Here is a 20,590-nt window from a genome sequence, read left to right on the forward strand (position 1 = left end):
CTTGATTAAGCTGGAGCTGGAAATAATGTGCCCAGCCACACCAACAGACACCTCGAAGAACCTTAACCCTGCTCCCTCTGCCACCAAAAATGTCAGTCCCCGCCGGTGGAGGGGAGAGCATCCCCGCCGGGGTGGCACTGGGAAGGAGCGGGTCTGCGGCAGCAGGCAGCCCACAATTGCTGTCTTTTTTTCCAGGCAATAGTGATGGGTTTATGTAGGTAGTTGCCCCGTCGAGGCTGTGTCAGCCAGGCAGTACCTGACAAGCCGTAATTAACGTGCTACCGCAACGCCCAAGACACCCACGCCTCCGAATGAGCATTTGTCCATCTTGAACAAAACCCACGTTCTGGTTTGCCGGCGAAGCCGTGTGTAGCTCCGCAGCCGTCGAGGCGCTGCTGAATTACAACGTGCTTGGAGGCAGGGCGAGCGGCCGGCCCCCAGCCTGGCCAGCGATGCCACGTCCTGCCCACTGGACAAAATCCTCCTTTTCGGAGCCCCCGCAGCGTCCCCGCTCGGTGTCAGCAGTGCCCTGCGTTAACTGTCGTAGCACATCAGCGTGTCCGTGACTCGTCAGGCAGACTAGTGTATACAGGTACAGACTGTAACTAAATATAACCTTATGGGCTTCTGGTTAGAGAATTAGATCCATCGGTGTAATAACTGTAGTATATTATTTGGGGTTCAAGTATTCCTAACATCGTCCTTTGTACTTCTTCCTCCCACCTTTTTTTCCTCCCTGCGCATTCGCTGTGGTACAGTAGCACTAGCGGTTTTCCTTGTAACCCTCCAGACCACGTCCCAAAAGCATGCCAGGATTGCGCTGTGACTTTGTGCCATGCTAGCTGCTACCCCCATGCTGTCCTCGCAAGCTGTTTAATATATCCTCTGTTCTCCTAGAGATCTCAGAAGCCCAGCAGCCAACTCGAGCTTGCAGAGGGCAGGGTCGTGCTGCTCTCAGGCTAGCGTGCCGAAAGCTTCTGCATAGCGTTAGCATTGAATTTGGGTATAAAGAATAGAATTCAAACCACCCCATACCTTTCCTGGAGATGTATTCTGCCAAATCTCTTTGCTCCAGGAGGCTCCCTTGCAACAACAGATATTTCTCAGCACTGAAGTTAACCACATCATGGGGTTTACATATTTATTTTAAGCATGTTAAAAGATTGGAAAGAATTGGAATTTTTTTCCCAACATTTTAAGCTATCCCTAGTGAAGTGGAAGTTTTGCTTAACTGATCCTTAGTTAAAAGGTCTCCCCCCACTACCAGCTGCTCTATCTCATGCAGTTTGAGCAGAGTCACATCTACCTTTAAGTCACATCTACCAGCAGGTGGGATTTCACTGGCTGTTCTGCCTGGACACTTTGTAGGATGAGTTTCCCGTCAGTTCATGCTACAACAGCAAGTGACAACTATGGCATTTCTTTGCTACTTCTATCGAGCAGCAATTCCTTACCGGGCTAATCCGTACCCTTCCCTCTCTGCAACCAACGCCCCAGATGGCACAGGGCTGGCTCGCTCTTAGTTCTGCCTGCTGCAGCTAATGAGGTCACTTAAAACTAAGCTAACTGTGGTCTTTGTCTATTCATTGTTAAATGACATCATTACTTTCGTGGAATCAGTATTTCTCTCGCTAACAGCCACTGTATATGCAGATTTTCTTTCAGCCACCTTTGTGTTCCCGAAGTGCGTTGGGGAGAGCGGATGGGTCTCGTTCCACTCTGGTTTATCGCTAGTACTTTTCTAGATAGCGTTTTGAGGCCGTGTGTGTCAGAAGAACCTCTCCCACCACCAGTGAGGCTCAAAACCAGCCTTCACTGTATCAACTTGAAACCCAAGTTCAGCTACCTGTATTTTGTTGCAATATGCATTTAAACCTCAGATTCTTTAAGAGTTTTAATATCAAACCGATACCAAATGTGGTTTGCAAATTTAAGTTTTTTTGCAGATACCTCTGTATAAGCAGACCGCTTCAAAGAGTTGCAGTTGTCACTAATCTTATGTGCATTGTAGTACAAAGTGGACCGTGTATGAAAATAAGTTAAAAATGTTTACAACTTTTGTATATATTATATATATAAAAATATCTTTTGAGAGAACAATCTGTGATCATGTATTTTCAGTGTCTGTGTACCAACTGCAACTTATTTTCAATAAAGAGTTAAAAATGAATAGAAGCGGCCTGAAAAAAATTTGGTAATACTTTATTTAATCAGGTGAGCACAAGGAACAAGGAAACTGCATCATCAGGCCAAAGAGATCAATTGCCTTGAGGAAACTTACAGCAGCACCCGCCCGGTGGGAACTACGAATCTGCTAACACAGAAGAAATTAACTGAAAATCATGGGAAGACGTAAGATACTCCTGCAGAGAATATGCATTTCATTTCCCCTGAACTTTACAAACCAAAGGAAGAGACAGGGAATGGACCTGACACCGTAGATCAATTGCTGACTGGAAGTGTTGGGGGCAGCTGGCGTGAAACCAAAGCGCCGCTGCAGTGGGTTGTATCGTGGTGGTGTCACGGGCGTTACACCCCGCTCTGCTCCAGAGGAGCCCGACTCAAAGCAGGAACACGGAAGCGTTATTACTTGTCACGTATTCATGCATTTTATAAACAGCCATGCAGCCAAATAATCCTCCCCATCCCCATGTCAGGGCGTGCAGCCTGGCCCCCGTGCCCAACACAACACGTTCAAGGTATTCAAAACAGTCTTAATTATTTGGAAAAGAAACCAAAAGCACTTTGCAGCCTGACAGCAAGCAAAAACAAAAAGTGTAAGGCAAGGAAAACTTTCTGTAGCCAGCACTAGCTCTTCAGCAATACTCTGAGCTCGATTTCATAGAAATGATGCTTATATAAAAGCAGTGTTTTGTCACTAAAAATTCCATAAATTAATTTCACCTTTATGCCTACACGTTAAAAATAACTAAACCTGGTCTGCCAGGATGGGAGAGAATCAGACGCTGAATGACAGCCATGAAGGTGCACTGCAGGGAGGACTCTTGTCGCTCCATCACGTCACAGCTGCTGCTGGAGGAGTTACTTCCAACGATGAACAGATTCCCCTCTCGTCTCCAAGAGGCGGAATCGAGAGATGCCAAGCAACATAAGCAAAGCTACTTCAGACCGGTATCACCAAGGGAGGTGCAGGATGTAAACGCTCCATACAGTCTGAACAAATGATCCTTGGTAGTGCAGACCACTGTAAACAGATAAATGCACTTAAAGGCACTGCAGATAAACATGGTCAGTGATCAGCAGCATTTAATGTCCCAATATGCTGTTGTTTGGAGCTACCACCACTAATACATCCAAGAAATTAGAAACATGGCAGTCATTAAATAAAATTACTGTGAAGTGGGCTTTACAGAAAGTAAAGCCTTAATGTTATTATTCCACATGCAGTGCTACAAAATAAGTTTCTTTAAAGAACATGTTACATAAAAGGTCAGAGGCAACTTCAAATCTCACGTTCAACTAAATCGCACAGATCAGTCCAATTCTTCAAGTAGTAGAATTAATTCCGTTTTCAGACAGGAATTTTCTTTGCTATATGAGCAGCCCAATGTTTACAGACACACAGCTGTAATGGTCTTACTCACCAGCGAGTAGCATCTTTTCCTTTTCTGCACCTTTGTACCCCTGACTACTGTGATCTTCATGGTCACAGAAATAGCACAAAAAAAAAAATCAGAATATTATAAGGGAAGCCGCTTTTGCTTCCATTCATTTCAGTGATTCACAATCTTCCCCCACCCCCCAAAAAAAGAAAGAAAAAACCCAAAGCAGATGCTTATTCCCCTATTGTGTCCCCTGTCAGTCGTCAGATCAGAAAGTATTTTCTCAGCTATTGCATGTTACAGGAGGAAGGTGGCCCCCTGCCTGCCCACCCTGCGATTTCAGCCTAATTCTACTCAGGCATTTCAGAAGCTCAGACTTTGGATGTTAATTAGCTACGGCGCAGTCCAGTGATCCCTTTGCACAGTATTTATGAACAGCACTGAGAGGGCTCTCTAACAGTAACCCGACTACTCAACTGGCACCGGCTCTCAGCCACACTACACTGCCAAACCTCATTCCAAAAAGTGCATATTCATAGACAGAGACTGTTTTATTGGTCTTCAGGAAAGCTAACTGATGATTCTGCTGATTGCTTGTAAGGAAGGGAACTCCTCATCCTCAATATGCAAAGCTTTATGGGTGACAACGTCCTGCTGAGTTAGCACTTGCTTACACGTTGGGCAGATATAGCAGTCGAGATCAGAGTTGGAGTCCGTCTGCCAAACATTCTTTTTGTTCTTTTTGGGTTTGTTTGAGCTTTGTTTTTCTTTGATTCTGAAATCGTTGTGAGCAGAAAGCAGTTCTTGTTGCTTAACTGTGTCCGGCAACAACACCAACAATTCGTTAAAAATTTTCTTGAAGTTATCTCCAAGCAGTTCTCGGCAACTTTTGTAATACTGTGCTGCAGAAATCAGACCCTTCAGTGAAAAGAGAATTGGAATAATCAGGAAAAAAAATATTAAAATCCCACTGGAATTCACTTTCTCCCAGGCTACATCACCCTCACTGCTTTCACACCATCCTCACTGCTTTTTTGCTACCTTAGCACTAGAGAAGAGCTACAGTGGGGCTGAGAGGGGAAAAAAAACAACCAGGAAAATCTCTACCTAGTCCACTCACTGACAGCAAAGAGTGACAGATGGACTACATAAAGTGAACAGAGAGAAAGGTTTCGGGAATCCGAAGGTTCTTGCCCACTCACCTGTCTGAATTGCCCAGAATGAGTTTTAAATTTATTGAACTTGGACTCATCGCTTTGAAGAAATTCTTTAATAGATTGTATTAGCTGAATGTTCCTTTGCTGAAAGTTTTCAGGTATCAAGTATGATCCGTGAGAGGATTTTGGCCTGCGTTTGAAAAGACCAAAAGTGACTTTGACATTGCTTCATGTTATGCAAAGATGCTGTGGGATGTATATTATATGGCTATTCTCGTCTATAGGATGCACTCCCTTTCTCCACCCCGCTACACATGCAATTACGATAAGCAGCACACAGGTATCTTCACAGGACGATGAAACGTGCCCTGTGGGATTCCAGCTTTACCTAGACAGAATATTTAAAATGCAAGTTTAACAGAGTCTTGACTGGCTGTTTTGTAAGCAAGGTTCACTAAAAAGATGTAAGCAACAAAGACCGCACCATGAATAAAACCAAAAAGATTAACACAGATGTCTGTATTAAATTTACACAAAATTTCCCCTCGCCTTTTCCCATAAACTCATGTCTCTTGCCCTGAAGGGCCCCAGCCAGAGGCCAGCTACTGGAAAGATCAGAGCAACGAGGTCACCGAGGAACGCATCCTTCAGCACGTTGCTTCTGGACTCAGAATCAATAGAAAGGTTAAGAAATACATTGAAGCTGCAGATTTCCAAATAAATCCAGAAAAGACAAAAGCACACAACGGCCACGGGACACCCCAACAGGAACCATGAAGTGGCTGGCCTCTGCAGCGGCACCTGTTCAGAATAATCCCCTCAGATTATTTCATGCCTTGTTTGAAGCCTGTATGACATAACTAAGACTAAGTCAAAGGACTTTTACTTACTCTTTCAAAGATGTAGTGACAGGTTCAGAGACATTGGTGGATGGAATAACAGCAAAACCTGGAGGGGGTTTACTAACAGGCACCGACAGTCCCGGAGGCGGAGGAGGACTCTTTAATAGCACTACAGCGTTAAAGCCTAAATGAAAGCAGAGAATGGGCAGGAAGTTAGAGCACATATCTGTGGCACCCACATACCACTGTCTAAAATTAACACCACTAGTGTGACGTACTCCCCAGAAGTACTCCACCAAGAAGTAAGAGTCAGCAGTGCAGACATCACTATATTGGAAAAAAACCTAAAAATTATGATGGAGGAAATCTGTTGCCTTAACAGTCAGGTCAAGAAGCACTTCATAGTGGCTGATGTTACTCTACCGAAAAAGCGCTTTAACAATTAATTTACTTTTCCAATAGAAAATAATTAAAGAAAAAAACCCAACACACTCAAACTCACAATGAAAAACACTTTTACATTATTAAAGTGAACCGAAATCATTCCAGAAGTCACAACAGCACTAGGCATTGTATTTCTAGCATACTCCACCTAGCAATATCTGCAGAGCAGCACAGAACAAACCAGCTATGCAAGCATCTCCTGACACGATGCTGCTTTCATTAAAACCACTGTAAGTCACGTTTGTTGCTATGTTACTCCAGTTTTATACGATTATGGCACTGCTAAAAGCAAGGGCATTAAATCTCTGCAAACGCAGAAGAAAAGTGACCAATCAAGTGAACTGAGAAGTACCAGCAGGCACAGGTCACAGCTAAAGAGAGACTCCCTTTGGCCACAGGGGCTCCCAAGCTAGATCTTAAAGCACAAAAGCACAGACATGTGTCAGCCATGACTCATCAGAAAAGCAGTGACAGGTAAAGCCCGGCTGCTCATCTGTGAGCCACCCCCAGACACCTGCAGCTGCACGGAGCAGAGGTACCCCAACACTTCCACCGCTTCAACCATGATTTACAGAGGACATTCAAGCCTATCCGTGTCCCCTAGACTGTCTTTTTGAACTTCAAAGGCTAACTTAGCACGTGGTAGCAGAACTGCTCCTCACACGAGAGCCAGAAGGACCAGTCTATACAGCTCATCCACGTGCCACGTTTCTCTAAGCTAGCTCCAAGCAAAGCTGGCTGTGCCCTGCAGCGCTTACCTGGTGGTGGGGGCATTCTAGCTGATCCTGAGCTCCCAAGAGCTGGGAAGTCTTCCTGAGGTAAAGGGCATTTGTTAGTCACTGTGGGCTTTTTAAGGCCAGGGGGCTCTTTGGGTGTACTACAGATCCCTAATGATTTTTCCGAATGACCATTCATGACAGTTGTGGATCTGTCAGGGGCGTGAAGAGCAGAGGACGCATTTGATGTCTGCTCTGCTTCTGGCATCTTTTCAGTAGATGACCTGGGAAATGATGTCTCCTGTAAGAGGTGTGGGGATGACGGTCTCTGCTTCTCAATGCCCATCTTCTTTTTCTTGCTCACTTTCGTAAAAGTTTGTGAGGTAGAAGCTGCCAGCAAGGACGATACATCAAACATTGTTGGTGTGTTTCTGATCTCCTGGGTTGTCAAGCCACTACCACCGTCTTCATCATCTGACTGAGAGAGTTTATTGCTCTTCTTACTTCCTTTAGTGCTATTCAAGGAGGATGGTTTTTTGGCTATCTGGTTTACACAGGGGTTGCTAATGGCTTTGACCACGTTTTTACTGGAACCGTTGTTCCACGCAGATGTGATGTTAGTTACTGTTCTATTGTTAGGCCTCATTTTGGACACTAGAGCTGGAAAATCCTCCTCTTGGAAAGCTGTTTTCTTTGCAGTCGCCGTATATGTCAAAGACATCCCAGAAGAGATGGTGGGTGCTGCAGAGGATGACAAGCTTGGGAAATCCTCTTCTTTAAGCTTAACTGCTGCTAGCTGGGCAGAGCTGTGAGAAAGGAAAAGTACACCCTGTTACACCGGTGCTGCAGAGGCAGCACAGCTCCAACAGGCACAACAAGCTCCATACCTGTCTGCACTCTTCCTCAAACTATCACTTAGAGTGGCACAACTGACCCAACCATTACCAGGATGCAAACACACTCAGACTTGTGAACTGTGTCTGGAATGGGGTTTCCTCAAAGAAGTCACGCTGGCCTTGCTGTGTTATCAGTACTGTCTTAGTACATCTCACCTTGACCAGCAAGCTGTACACACACATTCTAGCTGCCACGTCCTGCAAAGACACTATTCTAATCATCACCAATTTCAGCAGATGATGAATTTTAAAACTCACAGTATACAGCTCCTTCAAGATAAACTATCAAGTTACAAATGGCTGGAATGGAGAATATTGAGAATTTCCCTGAAATGACACCACCAAAAGATCAAGCCATGAACTGAAGCAACAACTGAAGCTATTCACGCAGGTGACTAACACAGAAACAGCTCAAGGAAGAAGGGGGCCAGGGCAGGGATGAAGCACTTGTAGTTTAACTGATTAGTAAAATTATTTTCTCCAGAAATGCAGAACATAAGGAAGTTTCTAAAGGTGCTTTCTCATTGCTGCAGCCTTGCACAAACTTACCCTTGTAGAGGTCCCACTGCCGAACCAATTGCTAGAAAGTCATCTTGGCTTAAAGCACCGTTAGCAGCTGCTTCTTTTGGAGTATTGACAAAAAGAGCAAAGAAATGTTTTCAACTAAAATCCATTCATTTCAGAGTAGAAGCGATCAATGAACATGACAGCAGCATTAACAAGTCCTATTTTCAGCAGCTGATGATGTCATTAACTGTGACATTCCAAAAGGACAATTTAAATCATGCATCACTCCTTCAATTAATCGCATTCACTATTATGTCATTGCGTACTGGCTGTAGCATACGGGAAATTCATGATAATTAACATGAGCAAAACATAAGTACTTTGTGAGGGAAACCTCTAGGGACTGAGATGCCAATGCCCTGAGATGTCAATGCCCCCCGCTGTCTGCTCCATGCTTCTACCAGAGGTTAGCACTCAACTGCCTGCACAGGGTCAGGATGCTCGTCAGAGCCTCAGTGCTCTGACTGAGGTATGCTGATGCTTCACTTGGAAAGCTGCTCCTCTGAGCTGTCCATCCACCTCTGCCGCACAGATGCCCAAGCTGCTCAGCAATTAGCTCCTGGGCAGTCATTTTACATTGAAACATAACTCGTTCCTAATTTAGATTTGCCTTAAAATCCAAATCCAGTGCTGTGGACTGCAAGTGTTCAGGGACAGATTGGTAACAGCCTTGGCATGCATGCAGCAAAAGCTGGGCAGGCAGCTGGGGGAGATAACCTTGCCTGTCATCCCCAACTGAGCTGTACCCATTAACTAAACAGAGCTCTCAGCAGCTCTCAGTTCATAATGAAAGCATATAATCTTTAAGTGGGAATCCTGTTGTAGGAGCAATAAAGCAGTGGAAAATGGATTTGGAGCAACACTAATATCAAAACACCACTGCATCATATTTATTTGCCCCAAACTGGATGCGGTTCAAAAGAATTAAAGGTTTGCTTTCACCCAGTATTCCCTTTACTGGGAGTAACTTGTTCTCAGAAAAGAGGAAACTCAGCTCAAGCCTCACAATAAATCAGTGCTTCCATGCTAGAGTAGGAAATGGCACATTCTTAAGATTATATTGATTTGGATGGAACCACACACGTACTGCAGTACGTTAATTTCATTTGATATTTCTACTCAGCTCCATTTCAATTAAAACCTGCTGCAGGAATCCCAGCCCATTCAGACACGTTTCACTGCAAATCTGTGTTGCTGGATTACAAGTCTCTATCCATGTCCACCAGCTTTTGAGAACAAGGCATGGCGATCCCCTCTTTTGCCAGGCTGATCTCCAGACCCACGATGTCTCCCTACAGCTGCAGAATGTGTTCAACACTAACCTGTAGCATCATTTGAAGACCTGGCCACACGTTTGGAGCTGAGCACTTCAGAATCCCTCAAGTCTTCCTTTTTACCTCTACTGCTGCTGTCCTCTTTGTCTTCTACCCGTTTTTTCTCTTCTTGCCGTTTAGCTGCTACAGATGCCCTGACTGCTGCCGCAACGTCTCTGTCTTCTTCCTCCCTACAGAACAAGGCAGATTTTCTTGGTCAAACAGTAAGGATTACCGAGCAGCTTTGTCTCACTCCAGCTCTCACCTCTCCAGCGTCAGCTCTGATGTCTGTCCCTGATCTTGTGCTGCCACCTGCTGAAAAGGCTAAAGCAAACCCACCACTCCAATACACCCTGGCACTGGCTGGTGAGACAGGCAACATTCACCCCCTATATTTGCAAGTTCTACATGTGGTAATAACAATCCAAGCCAGAAGAAACCAGGGTGAACTGGGAGAGACAGTACCAGGGATGCATGGGGACACCTGTCTCTCCCATTCGTTTTCAAACGTATGAAATCATACTTGTAGGCCACAGTAATTCTTTGAAACATGGTTTGTCATGAACTCTCAACACATGCACGATCCACATGCGACACCAACATATAAGTGTTTAGAGATGGACTTTTTCCCCCAGTGAAATCACCAGTAATGGACCAGCTGACCGTCCAACGAGAAAAAGAAGAAAAATAAATGTGCAGTATGTACAAAGTGCTCAGGTCTTGTGTAGATGAAGAGACATATAAATGCAAAATTTCGTTTCAATACTTAACCCTCTTCTTTTTCCAAAGCACTCAGTCTGGCCACACAGAGATCTGTTAGTTCAATGAAAAGCATGGTCCTTAGAATAGGAACTTCATGATTACTCAGACCAAAAAGTCCATTAAACCTGCAAAGACTTGTCACTTACTTCAGAAAATCCTATTCAGAAGAGTTAGCATAAAGACAGTTGCTGAAATTAATTTAGGATTCTGAGTTTATTAAACCCACAAGTTGAAGATTACATTGCTTGCTTCCTGTGTCAAGTCCAGACAGCTGAAACTTCACACAAAATAATTTCACTTTGACCAACTACGTCGTCAGCACCCAGGCTTAGACTGAAAGCTAGTTCTACTCTCAACTAAGGATTCGCTATGGAAGCTTCCAAATTTTGCACTGCCTTCCTTCCTACTGGTCCACCAAAACATTGTTAATTGGTAAGTAAAAAACAACACTAAACAGCAATAAAAATCCACAAAATGTTGTGCTACTCACCTCTTATATCTCCAGCTGCCTCTTCTGTTTTGCTGACTTCCTCGGCCACCCAATCTGCCTGACCTCCCTTGCCGGTTATACCTGTCAACTTCTTCATAGTCCTCTCCACCTATAACACCTAAACAGGAGGGATGGTTGATTACTCTCAAAGTTATTTCTCTAATCTGAGCATCACACTCTGCCTGAAAAAAAAGCAAAAATATACTAGTACAAACAAATCTATCTTGATTTCTTTCTGATGATTAAGTAGTCTACATAACCTTGCTACACTAAAATACATTTTACAGTATATGGACTTGATGTATTGTAACCTGTGATGTGAGTTTTGAGTAATTTTGTATTTATCATAGAATGGTTTAGGTTGGCAGGGACCTTGAAGATCATCGAGTTCCACCCCCCCTGCCATGGGCAGGGACCCCTCCCACCAGCCCAGGTTGCCCAAGGCCATGGCCAGCCGGGCCTTGAACACCTCCAGGGATGGGGCCTCAACTACCTCTCTGGGCAACCTGTTCCAGTGCCTCACCACCCCCACAGTGAAAAACTTCTTCCTAATGTTTAATCTAAACCTGCCCTCTTCCAGTTTAAAACCATTCCCCCTCGTCCTATCACTACATGCCCCTGTAAAAAGTCCTTCCCCAGCTCTCCTGTAGCCCCTTTAGGTACTGGAAGGCGGCAATAAGATCTCCCTGGAGCCTTCTCTTCTCCAGGCTGAACAGCCCCGACTCTTTCAGCCTCTCCTATGAGGAGAGGTGCTCCAGCCCTCGGATCATCCTCGTGGCCCTCCTTATGCAGAGAGATCTCTCATACAGTTCCACACAGAAGAAAAGTTTGTATGTATGTCAATTTGTGCACTCCTAAGCAGATATGCTACTCTGGTCTCCTGTTCCATGTTCATCACTACTTTGTATTAACTGTAATAAGTCATTCACATAATTACAAATTGGAGAAGAAAGTCAGCAATTTTCCTAAAATTATTTATCATCATTAAATCCACACATGGGGGAAAAAATTGTAAACAACTTAGGTAGGAAGAGACCTCTGGATGTCATCCGCTCTATTCCCTCACTCAAAGCAAGGCCAACTCTGAAACTACATTAGGTTGCCCCAGGCCCTGTCTGGTCAAATTCTGATTATCTTCAAGGACACCAAGGTTGCACAGGACAGCGTCCACCCGCCTGGACGCTGTCCTGTGCAACCTGCTGTAGGTGACCCTGCTCTGGCAGGGAGGTTGGACTAGATGATCTCCAGAGGTCCCTTCCAACCCTAACCATTCTGTGATTCTGTGACAAACGCTACAAACTCTCAGGGTCCTGTTCCAGGGCTTGCTCACCGTCTTTGTAAATAATTTCTCCCTGGCTAGGAAATGTCCACCAGATGTTCCTGAAAACCCTCAAAGCAGTAAGAATGAATATGCTTCTGTCCACCTCAGCCCCCAACCACACTTACCCTCATTCCTCCTCTGGTGCCTAGGAGCATAGTTAAACTGAAGGTCTATCTGCCGGTTCTGCCTGGCCTCTGCCCTGTTCTTGCTGTGGAAGGCTGTTTTGTGCGCTTTATAATCTATTTCTGTGCGGAACGCGTGGGTAAACTGTTCTGTGCTGCACCGACCCTCTTCGCAAAGGAAGTGCTTTTCACGGAAGTGTTCACGAAGGTATTCATAATCACTGGAAAGAGAGAAGAGGCTGAGCTGCAACCTTCCCAACATATTTATGGCTACTCCTACAAGACGAAGTGAAGACAAGCCTAGGCAGTTGGCTCGTTCTGTATCCCCAGGCAAGCTTTCCAGCCAAAACCACTTGTGTACAGTTGACATAGACCTTAATGCATGATCCCAGATGTTAAATTAAACCTACTGGCTCATACTCATCACATCCAGCTGTACATAAGGCATGTATTTCACAAAAGAAAATGTACTTCTCTATGCTTCGCGCGTGAACTGTGGAGTATTAGAGTCAACACACTAGACATCTGCTGTCATGCTGCAAAATGTAACTTTTAATGTTTGATGTTAATGAAGAAAACTTTAAAACATGAACTAGACAGAAAGTGATTATTGCAGCTGTTGGTTTGAGGAACAAAAGACACTGCAGCCAACCTGCTCACATTCTTGCACTCTGTCTTCAAGCACTACTTTCCCCAAAATTCAAAGCATACTCAATTTTTCTCAAAATTTAAGCTACCGAAACAGAAATAAAGTGCTTTCGCAAACCTGTAGTATTCCTGAGCACCATCAGAGTCACAGAAATGACAAAAATAATGATCTCGTCTTAGGTGTTTCAGTAACTCATCATTATCCAAATAACGCTCATCACAAAATTTACACAGGGGATGCCCACGATGAGAGGTATCATCTGGATCTCCATGGATTCGATGACGGGCAAGGTCCTTACGAGAATACCATTTCCGTTCATAAGTAAAAATCTGAAAAAAAAAAAAAAGTATTACTTTTCGTGAAGAGAGAACAAAATGGAATAAGCCTGGTTGTGTGTGTACAACTTGTTCATTTGTGGGAGTGGAAGATTTGCTTCAGAAAGATGCAATTTGACAACTGACACCTAAAATTTTCAGTGAATAGGAAACAAAATTCAAGTGATAGATCCAAATTAAATCTAACTTGCATTTTACTCATTTTGAATGCTGGAAATAGATCGAATTCACCTTCTTCCCTTTCGCATTGTTTTTGGTGTATTAGCATAAATGCAACAAACTAAATTATAATCCCTGGTGGTGGAAAAAATCCTCAACATTTATTTATGAATGTACAGTTTTTGCACAGTTGAACTTAAAAAACTCCATAAACGAGAAGTGAGCTGTTTTACTTTCCTCAGATGGCAACTACCCCAAGATAGCTACATACAAAAGATACAGTTCAGAGAATAAATTTTGCATTATAAGCCAATCTTCTGTCCCTACTAACACACGAGCTATTTTGGTAGGAAGAGTTCTGAAGATGCCAAAAAGATCCACACAGCCTTGAGAACAGACCACCCTTTATTTCTCGCCTAGACAAGGAGTGTTAACTTGTTCTGGGAAAAAGTTCATTTGGCTTAGCTAGGGTTGATGGACTGCAGCTTCTGCAAGTTTAAGAACTTCCCTTCAGTGGGTACTAGTAATATAGAACATTTTTTCTGTGAACTAAAAATCTCTGCAGTGTTGTGAAATTAAAAGCCAACAAATTCTACTATTGTTTGTGAATTCTCTGGGAGAGACAATGACAAACAAGTTTCCCTAGTGCTGCCTACTTAAGCTAACCGCAGAAACGTCTCTTTACCGGAGGTTAAAGGACACAGCAACCAAAAGAAGCGGTCCTGCCCTCCCCTGACTACTTCCCTTGAATTAGCATTAGTGTTCATTCAAGCCAAGGTGACCACTTCTGGATCCTGCCCCTTTCGGCAGCAAACTACCATTCAGTTGGCATAAGCCAACCGGCACCACAGAATAAATGCATTTCTCTGATTTGATACTTAATTGGTTTCAGAGAAAACAAACACACATACAAAACCACGTGTAATGAGTTCTAAAAAAAAAAATAATACATGTTCATGCATTAAATTCCCTCCTACAACAATAAAGAATGCTGACAACTATTAGACACAGAGGTTAGCAGCGCTAGAATTCATTTAACAGGAACTGCTGATTTTGGCCAATGTGTAATTCAGAAACACAATACCCACTCTAGCTCCAGGGAAAGGTGGAACTCTGACTTTCAGACTGTGAAAAAGCATCGTCTGACTGACGTAACACCATCCCTTCTAAGTGAAATTTGGGTGGGATTAAAAAAAAATAAAAAAGGATGATGGTGGTGATGGTAAGATGAGTAGTTTTAAGACTCAATACACATCACCTTTTCAGACATAGACAATTCAGCTTTCCAGTAACCGTTTTATCTTTAGCAGGTTGTAAAATACATTTTAAAATAGCCCCATGTCACATTCTACATGTGTACATCAAACACAGCAGACCTCAATTGCAGGCAACAGTGAGTTTAATTTTCTAATCAAGTCAACAAAATACAGGAAATTTGCTCTGAACAAATGTGGTTTCAGCTGGGAAGAAGTTGACTTTCTTACTAGTGGCTGGTATAGTGCTATGTTTTAGATTTGAGACGAAAATAGTGTTGGTAAAACACTGATGTTTTGGGGTGTTGCTTAGCAATCAAGGCCTTTTCTGCTCCTCATATCACCCTGCCAGCAAATAGGCTGTGGGGGCGGGGGGGGGGCACAAGAAGTTGGGAGAAGGCACAGCTGACTCCAACTGACCAAAGAAATATTCCACACCACATGACATCAGGCTCACTATATAAAGCTGGAGGAAGAAAAAGGAAGTGGGGGGACATTCAAAGTTACGGCGTTTGTCTTCCCAAGTATGCTTTACACATCATGGACCCCTGCTTTCCTGGAGACCCTGAGCACCTGCCTGCCGACAGGAAGCAGTGAATGAATTTCTCCTTTTGCTTTGCTTGTGTGCACATCTATTAAACTCTTTATCACAACCCATGAGTTTTTCCTCAATTTCATTCTCCTGATTCTCTCCCCGACACAAACTGGGGGTGGCAGTGGTGGAGCATGTGAGTAAGCAGCTGCGTGGTTCTAGTTGCTGGCTGGGATTAAGCCACAACAACAAATAAACAAGATAATGAAATAATAATTATAATATTTCATTAAACCAGGAAGATGGATTCTTCATCCTGTACGTGATCCAACTGTAAATGCAACATTGACTCTGATCTGAGAAATAAATCCATCACTCCATGATGCATTCCGCTTTCTGAGCTTGCACCAAATATTTTCTTAAGTTACAGTTTTAGCTCATAAAGTCATTATGAGCATAAGTCTTAATAGACATTAAATCTCTACCATTACAGTTGTAACAAAGTCTGCCTACGACTCACGATTAACTTCCTATCAGACAGTTTGGGTTTGGTATTTACACATGTTGTGGCAGAGAAGCTAAGATCAGAAGGCTATATTAATATGGTTATGCTTAATTTAAAGTATAATCCACTAAGAAACTTTAAGCCTTCTTCATTAACCAGTTTATGGAAGAAGAAAGATCTAAAACAAAGCAACTGGCCTCACTGCGGGCAGACAGAGGAAACTTAAAAAAACAAATCTGTGCTGTTCAGCCACTTCCCTCTTCCCACCTCCCCAAGTACCCTTGCAAGTCATATAAGGAAGCACCCCCTCCTCCCCACACATTAAAACACAGAACTAGCTCACCTTTAAGTGTTTAACACAGAGTTTGCAACAGAAGAGTTCATGCTGCTTCCTCATGTGCTGTTCCAGATCTGCAAAGGTATTGAATGGCTTGATATCTGGACACAAAGAGCATTCATGCTGCAGCAGCTTCCTAAGGGAAAAGAAAGATTTCCTGAAAATTATCCAATTCCCTCTCAGCAACCCGATACCTTTATCAAAAAACAAACGGTCCCTCAGTGGTGGAAGGTTGCATTTTTACGGATCCCCCAGCAACTTGTAATGAGGTTAGCGTCCTGCTTATTTCAAGAATACTTTGTCATCTGTCAGGAACAGAACAGAACCAAATTACACAAAGGCTTCAACTGTAGGAGAAAAGCTGAACAGTCACAGTGTAATACACTGCCACTACAAAATTCTGAGCGGACTGTAACAGGTCCATGCAACAAACACCTTGCTTATCAGCTGACATACGCAATGTTCGCATCCAATTTAATTACATTTTCTACTGTCAGAAACTGAAGAATACGGTGGGCGGAGATAAAAAATTGTAAAGGAAAAAGAAGGTCTGGGAGGGAAAATAAAGAAAACCCCCACAATGATTCCCAACAAGAGTTTAAGACAAAGCACTGGTTTCAGTGGGAGACCCCACTCCCTCGCACTTGACTGCTGCCCACGGAACTGTAATCTCAGCAACTATCCAGAAATCGTATCATCAAAAGCAATTCCCAGAGCTGGTGTATAATTCATAAGAACATGCTTCCAACTGATTCTGCCCACTAAACCCATTACCCAATTCCATAAATATGAAGTCACACAAAACTGTAAATGTATCAGCAAAGCTACATTCTTAGCCCAAATCAGGTTGGATTTAATGCACAATTCTCCAAGAAAAAGGTACTATTGCCTGCATGGTTTAATCTTTTTTTCCCCTCTTCTTTCCCTTTAACTACTTTTGATTATCTTAAAGTCTCCCAATTAAGCATGTTACGAAAAATACTTTCGGAGCATTATGCTGATGTCACATTTTTTTACTCTGCATTGGTTTTTTACTTCAACCTTTTTTTCTCTCATTTAGAATCACGATCTTCGTGAGCAGACAAGGTTGCTCTTCTTTTCAAACAATGTTTGGTACAATTGGTTTTGATTAGTCCTTATGCAGCACAGCAATAAATACAATTATAATAGCAATTCAGTCTTTACCAACTTCCAGAGCAGCTATGCAATGAATAAAAAGCCTTTCAGCAAGTTTGCTGTTGATAAAGAAGCAAAAACCAACTTTAATCTACAGAGCAATGCTTCTGTATTATGCATTGGTGAATCTAACACTCCAGCCTTGAGGAACTGCTCCCTTTGCCAACCATGGTACAGAACGTTCACGCCAACCACACTGGTCCGGCCTCTCATGCTACCAAAGCCACCTGCACTGCATGGTGACTAACGTACACAGCACGGCAGCCACTCTATTCCCACAAAACAAAACCACATTGTTGTACTAAAGCATGCATTTCCTGCCACGTAACGCAGATAAGAATATGCTGGATACATTACAGAAAGGATTCCAGTACCTACCTGTACAGTGCATAAACCTCTCCATCCATAAAATAAATGTCGTATTTCTTCTCATGCTGCAACTGGTTAAGTGCTATTGTTGAGAAAGATGTAAGCTTCCGTCCAAAGACAACCTGCAGGGAACACAACACAGGAATCAGCAAGAGCACACTGAGGCTGCACAGCCTTTGGAATTCCAGTTAAACTCCTCAGCACAAACTTTGTTTGCCAGGGCAATCACCATAGCCTGTTGAAGCTTGGACAACACTTGCAGAGCTCTGCGTCATTCCCAGCTGCTCACCAACACCCCCAGTTACTGCCACAACTGTCAGCAAAGCCACTGTGACTGCTCCTTATCTACTTCCAGCAAGTGAGCCAGCTTAGACAAAGGTGGATCAGACTAGCCTGGTCTTTGGATTTTGAACTAGATTAGTAAACTTCTTTATGGTATGTTTTGCTACTGCAGCTGTGCTAAGTGTAAGTATCCTCAACCAATTCAACCATCTCTGCAGCAAATGCCTGTCAAGAGCCCTGCACTCAGCTCGGAGATCACACAGAAACCTGGAGTCTAAGTCAAAAGTGACAGTACTCAGAGCCTGACTGGGAAATAACTGTTTCTTCTTTCTTTAACTACCAGGTAAGCAAGAAACAAAATACTACATCACTTCCCAAATTATTTGTACCACATACCCCTTCTAAGGGAACCTGCTTGCTCACAGTTGCTCCCGCTGACCTCCAAGCAGCCTGGGTCTCACACTGCAGCCATTTATGATATTACATCTGTCTTCAGAAGCCACCTATCACTGGTCTGCTCCAGCACATGTTCCCAGTTTGGGAAGTGCTGGGGTAGCAGCAACACTTATGAAACAGCTGGAGTTACCTGCTCAGAAAGACTGAGACACAAACACAGTAATCACCTTTCGGTTCTTACAGTAAACACTGTAAATCTAGAAATACTTACAACCTTAATAAAATCATTCAATTATATAATACACATGCAGTTTAATCTCGTCACTCCTCCTCCCTTGCTGGGGTGAAATGCCATGGAGTAAGTCTTCTGTCTCTGGTTTTGTGGGGTTTTTTAAAGCTTTCTTTACAGTGGGGCTACTGTTAACCAAAACAAAAAATATACCCAACTTGCTGAAATATCAAGCTTAAAATAACAAGAATGCAAGTTTAAGTTGGCCAGATAAATGACAACTATGTCTAACGCCAATTATTTAACAAATTTCATTCGGTAAAATTGTACCGACATTTCATTTCAGCCCAAAGTGAGTTTTGGAACAGAGGAATGGCCTGCTGAAAAGTAGATTCTATCACAGGAGTCCTACACAATTTCCTACAGCAATTCCAAGAACAATCTCACACATATATATAACAAGCACAGTGCCAGATCCTCTGAGCCTGAACCAAGTATATGTCAGGGTTAGTTTACAGGTCAACACGTAATCCTTCCCACTTCACTGCAACAATTATGCATCATTGAAAGCACATATTACCATAACAAGTATATCCTGCTCTCTCCTCTGTCATGTCCTGTGCTGACACTCATCTTTATAGTTATATTTCCTTTGTAAATTCTGCTGTGACACTTACCAGTTTGGTCTACACTACTCTGTATGACACCAGCTGAGATTTGGTAGTGTTGTACTTGCCTTTGCTAAGTCCATCCACACTATACAAATTAAGAGACCCAGGTTTAGGTCCTACATATACATTCAGTTCATTCAACAGCAGTTTTGATGTGATTTATCCACCCAATATATATTTGTTTTTCCTTGGGGCTGCTAAGTGAGCAGACAGAACAGTATTATAGTGGCACTTAAAGACAATGGGGGGGGGGGGAGAGCATAGCCATTACAAATGACCTCTCAGTCAATTATAATAAAAGGATCATTTTAAACAGTTAATAAAGGAGGGAGAAAGATAGCTGAATGAACCAAAGTTCCGGCCACATCATATAGTAACATTACAGAATTGAAAAGCCCTTGAGATTAACAGTCCATCTGTGACCCTAAGACAAGCAGGTTTATAAAGATGAAAAGCAGTATCACAGCTTGGTTCTTCCTAACACAGGAGAAGCAGAGCAGCAGCTCCTCAGAGGATGATCAGAGACAAAATTACTTTTACAGAGTCTCTTTCTGTACTCAGTGGCTACTCATGTGCCAGTAAGTTCAGTCTAAAAAACCATATCCATCTTTCTGGCCTCCACAAAGTCTGAGAATCTTCAGCACACAGCCTAAGAACTTCAATGCCTCCAACCATCTGGATAACTTGAAAAGCAGCCAAAGCAAACAGTTGGGGGGGGGCTCTCCTTTCACCAAGGGGAGACCTCCTTGCCTTGATAAATTTGCTTTATTTCACTTCCTAAACCATCTCAGTATATTTCTTTCACTGCTAGTACCAATTCTTTTCTTCTTAAAGGGTTTGTTTTTCCCTATGTCAGCTCTGCAAAAACAAATTCACATATGAGGATTTGTTGTTATAAACATCCTTGAACAACTTTTCCTCACGCAGCTCACTGCTGCACCAAATCCTCAGTTCCCTCCGCACAGCCAAGCCACAGCATCAGAGCGACTTCTCCCGAGCTCCGCAACAGGGCCCTGCGCTATTGCACCAGCAGGCCATGAGGAAAACAGAAATCTATCAGAAAAATTAAATCTGAAGAGAAATTACTTTTTAAGCATATGCCCAAGAGATGGCTTACGCTAACAGGAACTGGGGGCAAAGGCAGCGTGGTGTGCTGTAACGCAAGGCATGAGCAAGCCCTGAAAGAATACAAAATATGTTCTCCCCCAAGCTTAAAACCAAGTCAGGAATTCGGCAGGATGATAGAGTCATCTGAGATCACGTAATGCCAATCCTGGAGAGTAAGCCCTGCTGATTTAAAAAACAAAAAAAATTCCCTTCAAATTCCATTTTTTTCATAGTTTGTTTACAACACCCCTCCCGTCTCCTCTGAACGGCAGTCGCCCCACCAGGAGCGAAGCAGACGGCAGATAAACCCGGAAAGCTCCGGACTGGGGGACGTTTCCCCGCCCCGGCTCCGCTCAGCAGATTCCACGAGTTGCTCCGCGGCCCGGCTCCCGCCCCA

General features: G+C 43.3%; 1 protein-coding gene across 1 annotated transcript in view; it reads right to left on the reverse strand.

Annotated features, from left to right (window-relative positions):
* Nucleotides 1-4,095: 4,095 nt before the first annotated feature.
* Nucleotides 4,096-20,590, reverse strand: part of ZNF598 (zinc finger protein 598) — a 38,825-nt gene continuing 22,330 nt past the window's right edge. Inside the window, exons 2-12 of the mRNA XM_009894985.1 lie at nt 17,518-17,630; nt 15,970-16,099; nt 12,960-13,171; nt 12,197-12,414; nt 10,751-10,868; nt 9,508-9,689; nt 8,168-8,240; nt 6,765-7,528; nt 5,611-5,746; nt 4,766-4,910; nt 4,096-4,481 (exon numbers count right to left, since the gene is read on the reverse strand). Coding sequence (XP_009893287.1) covers nt 4,134-4,481; nt 4,766-4,910; nt 5,611-5,746; nt 6,765-7,528; nt 8,168-8,240; nt 9,508-9,689; nt 10,751-10,868; nt 12,197-12,414; nt 12,960-13,171; nt 15,970-16,099; nt 17,518-17,630 — 2,439 coding nt within the window. The 3' untranslated portion in view covers nt 4,096-4,133. The remainder of the gene's footprint in view (nt 4,482-4,765; nt 4,911-5,610; nt 5,747-6,764; nt 7,529-8,167; nt 8,241-9,507; nt 9,690-10,750; nt 10,869-12,196; nt 12,415-12,959; nt 13,172-15,969; nt 16,100-17,517; nt 17,631-20,590) is intronic.

This window comes from Charadrius vociferus, unplaced genomic scaffold (genome assembly GCF_000708025.1).
Source record: "Charadrius vociferus isolate BGI_N301 unplaced genomic scaffold, ASM70802v2 scaffold600, whole genome shotgun sequence".
NCBI classification, from domain to species: domain Eukaryota; kingdom Metazoa; phylum Chordata; class Aves; order Charadriiformes; family Charadriidae; genus Charadrius; species Charadrius vociferus.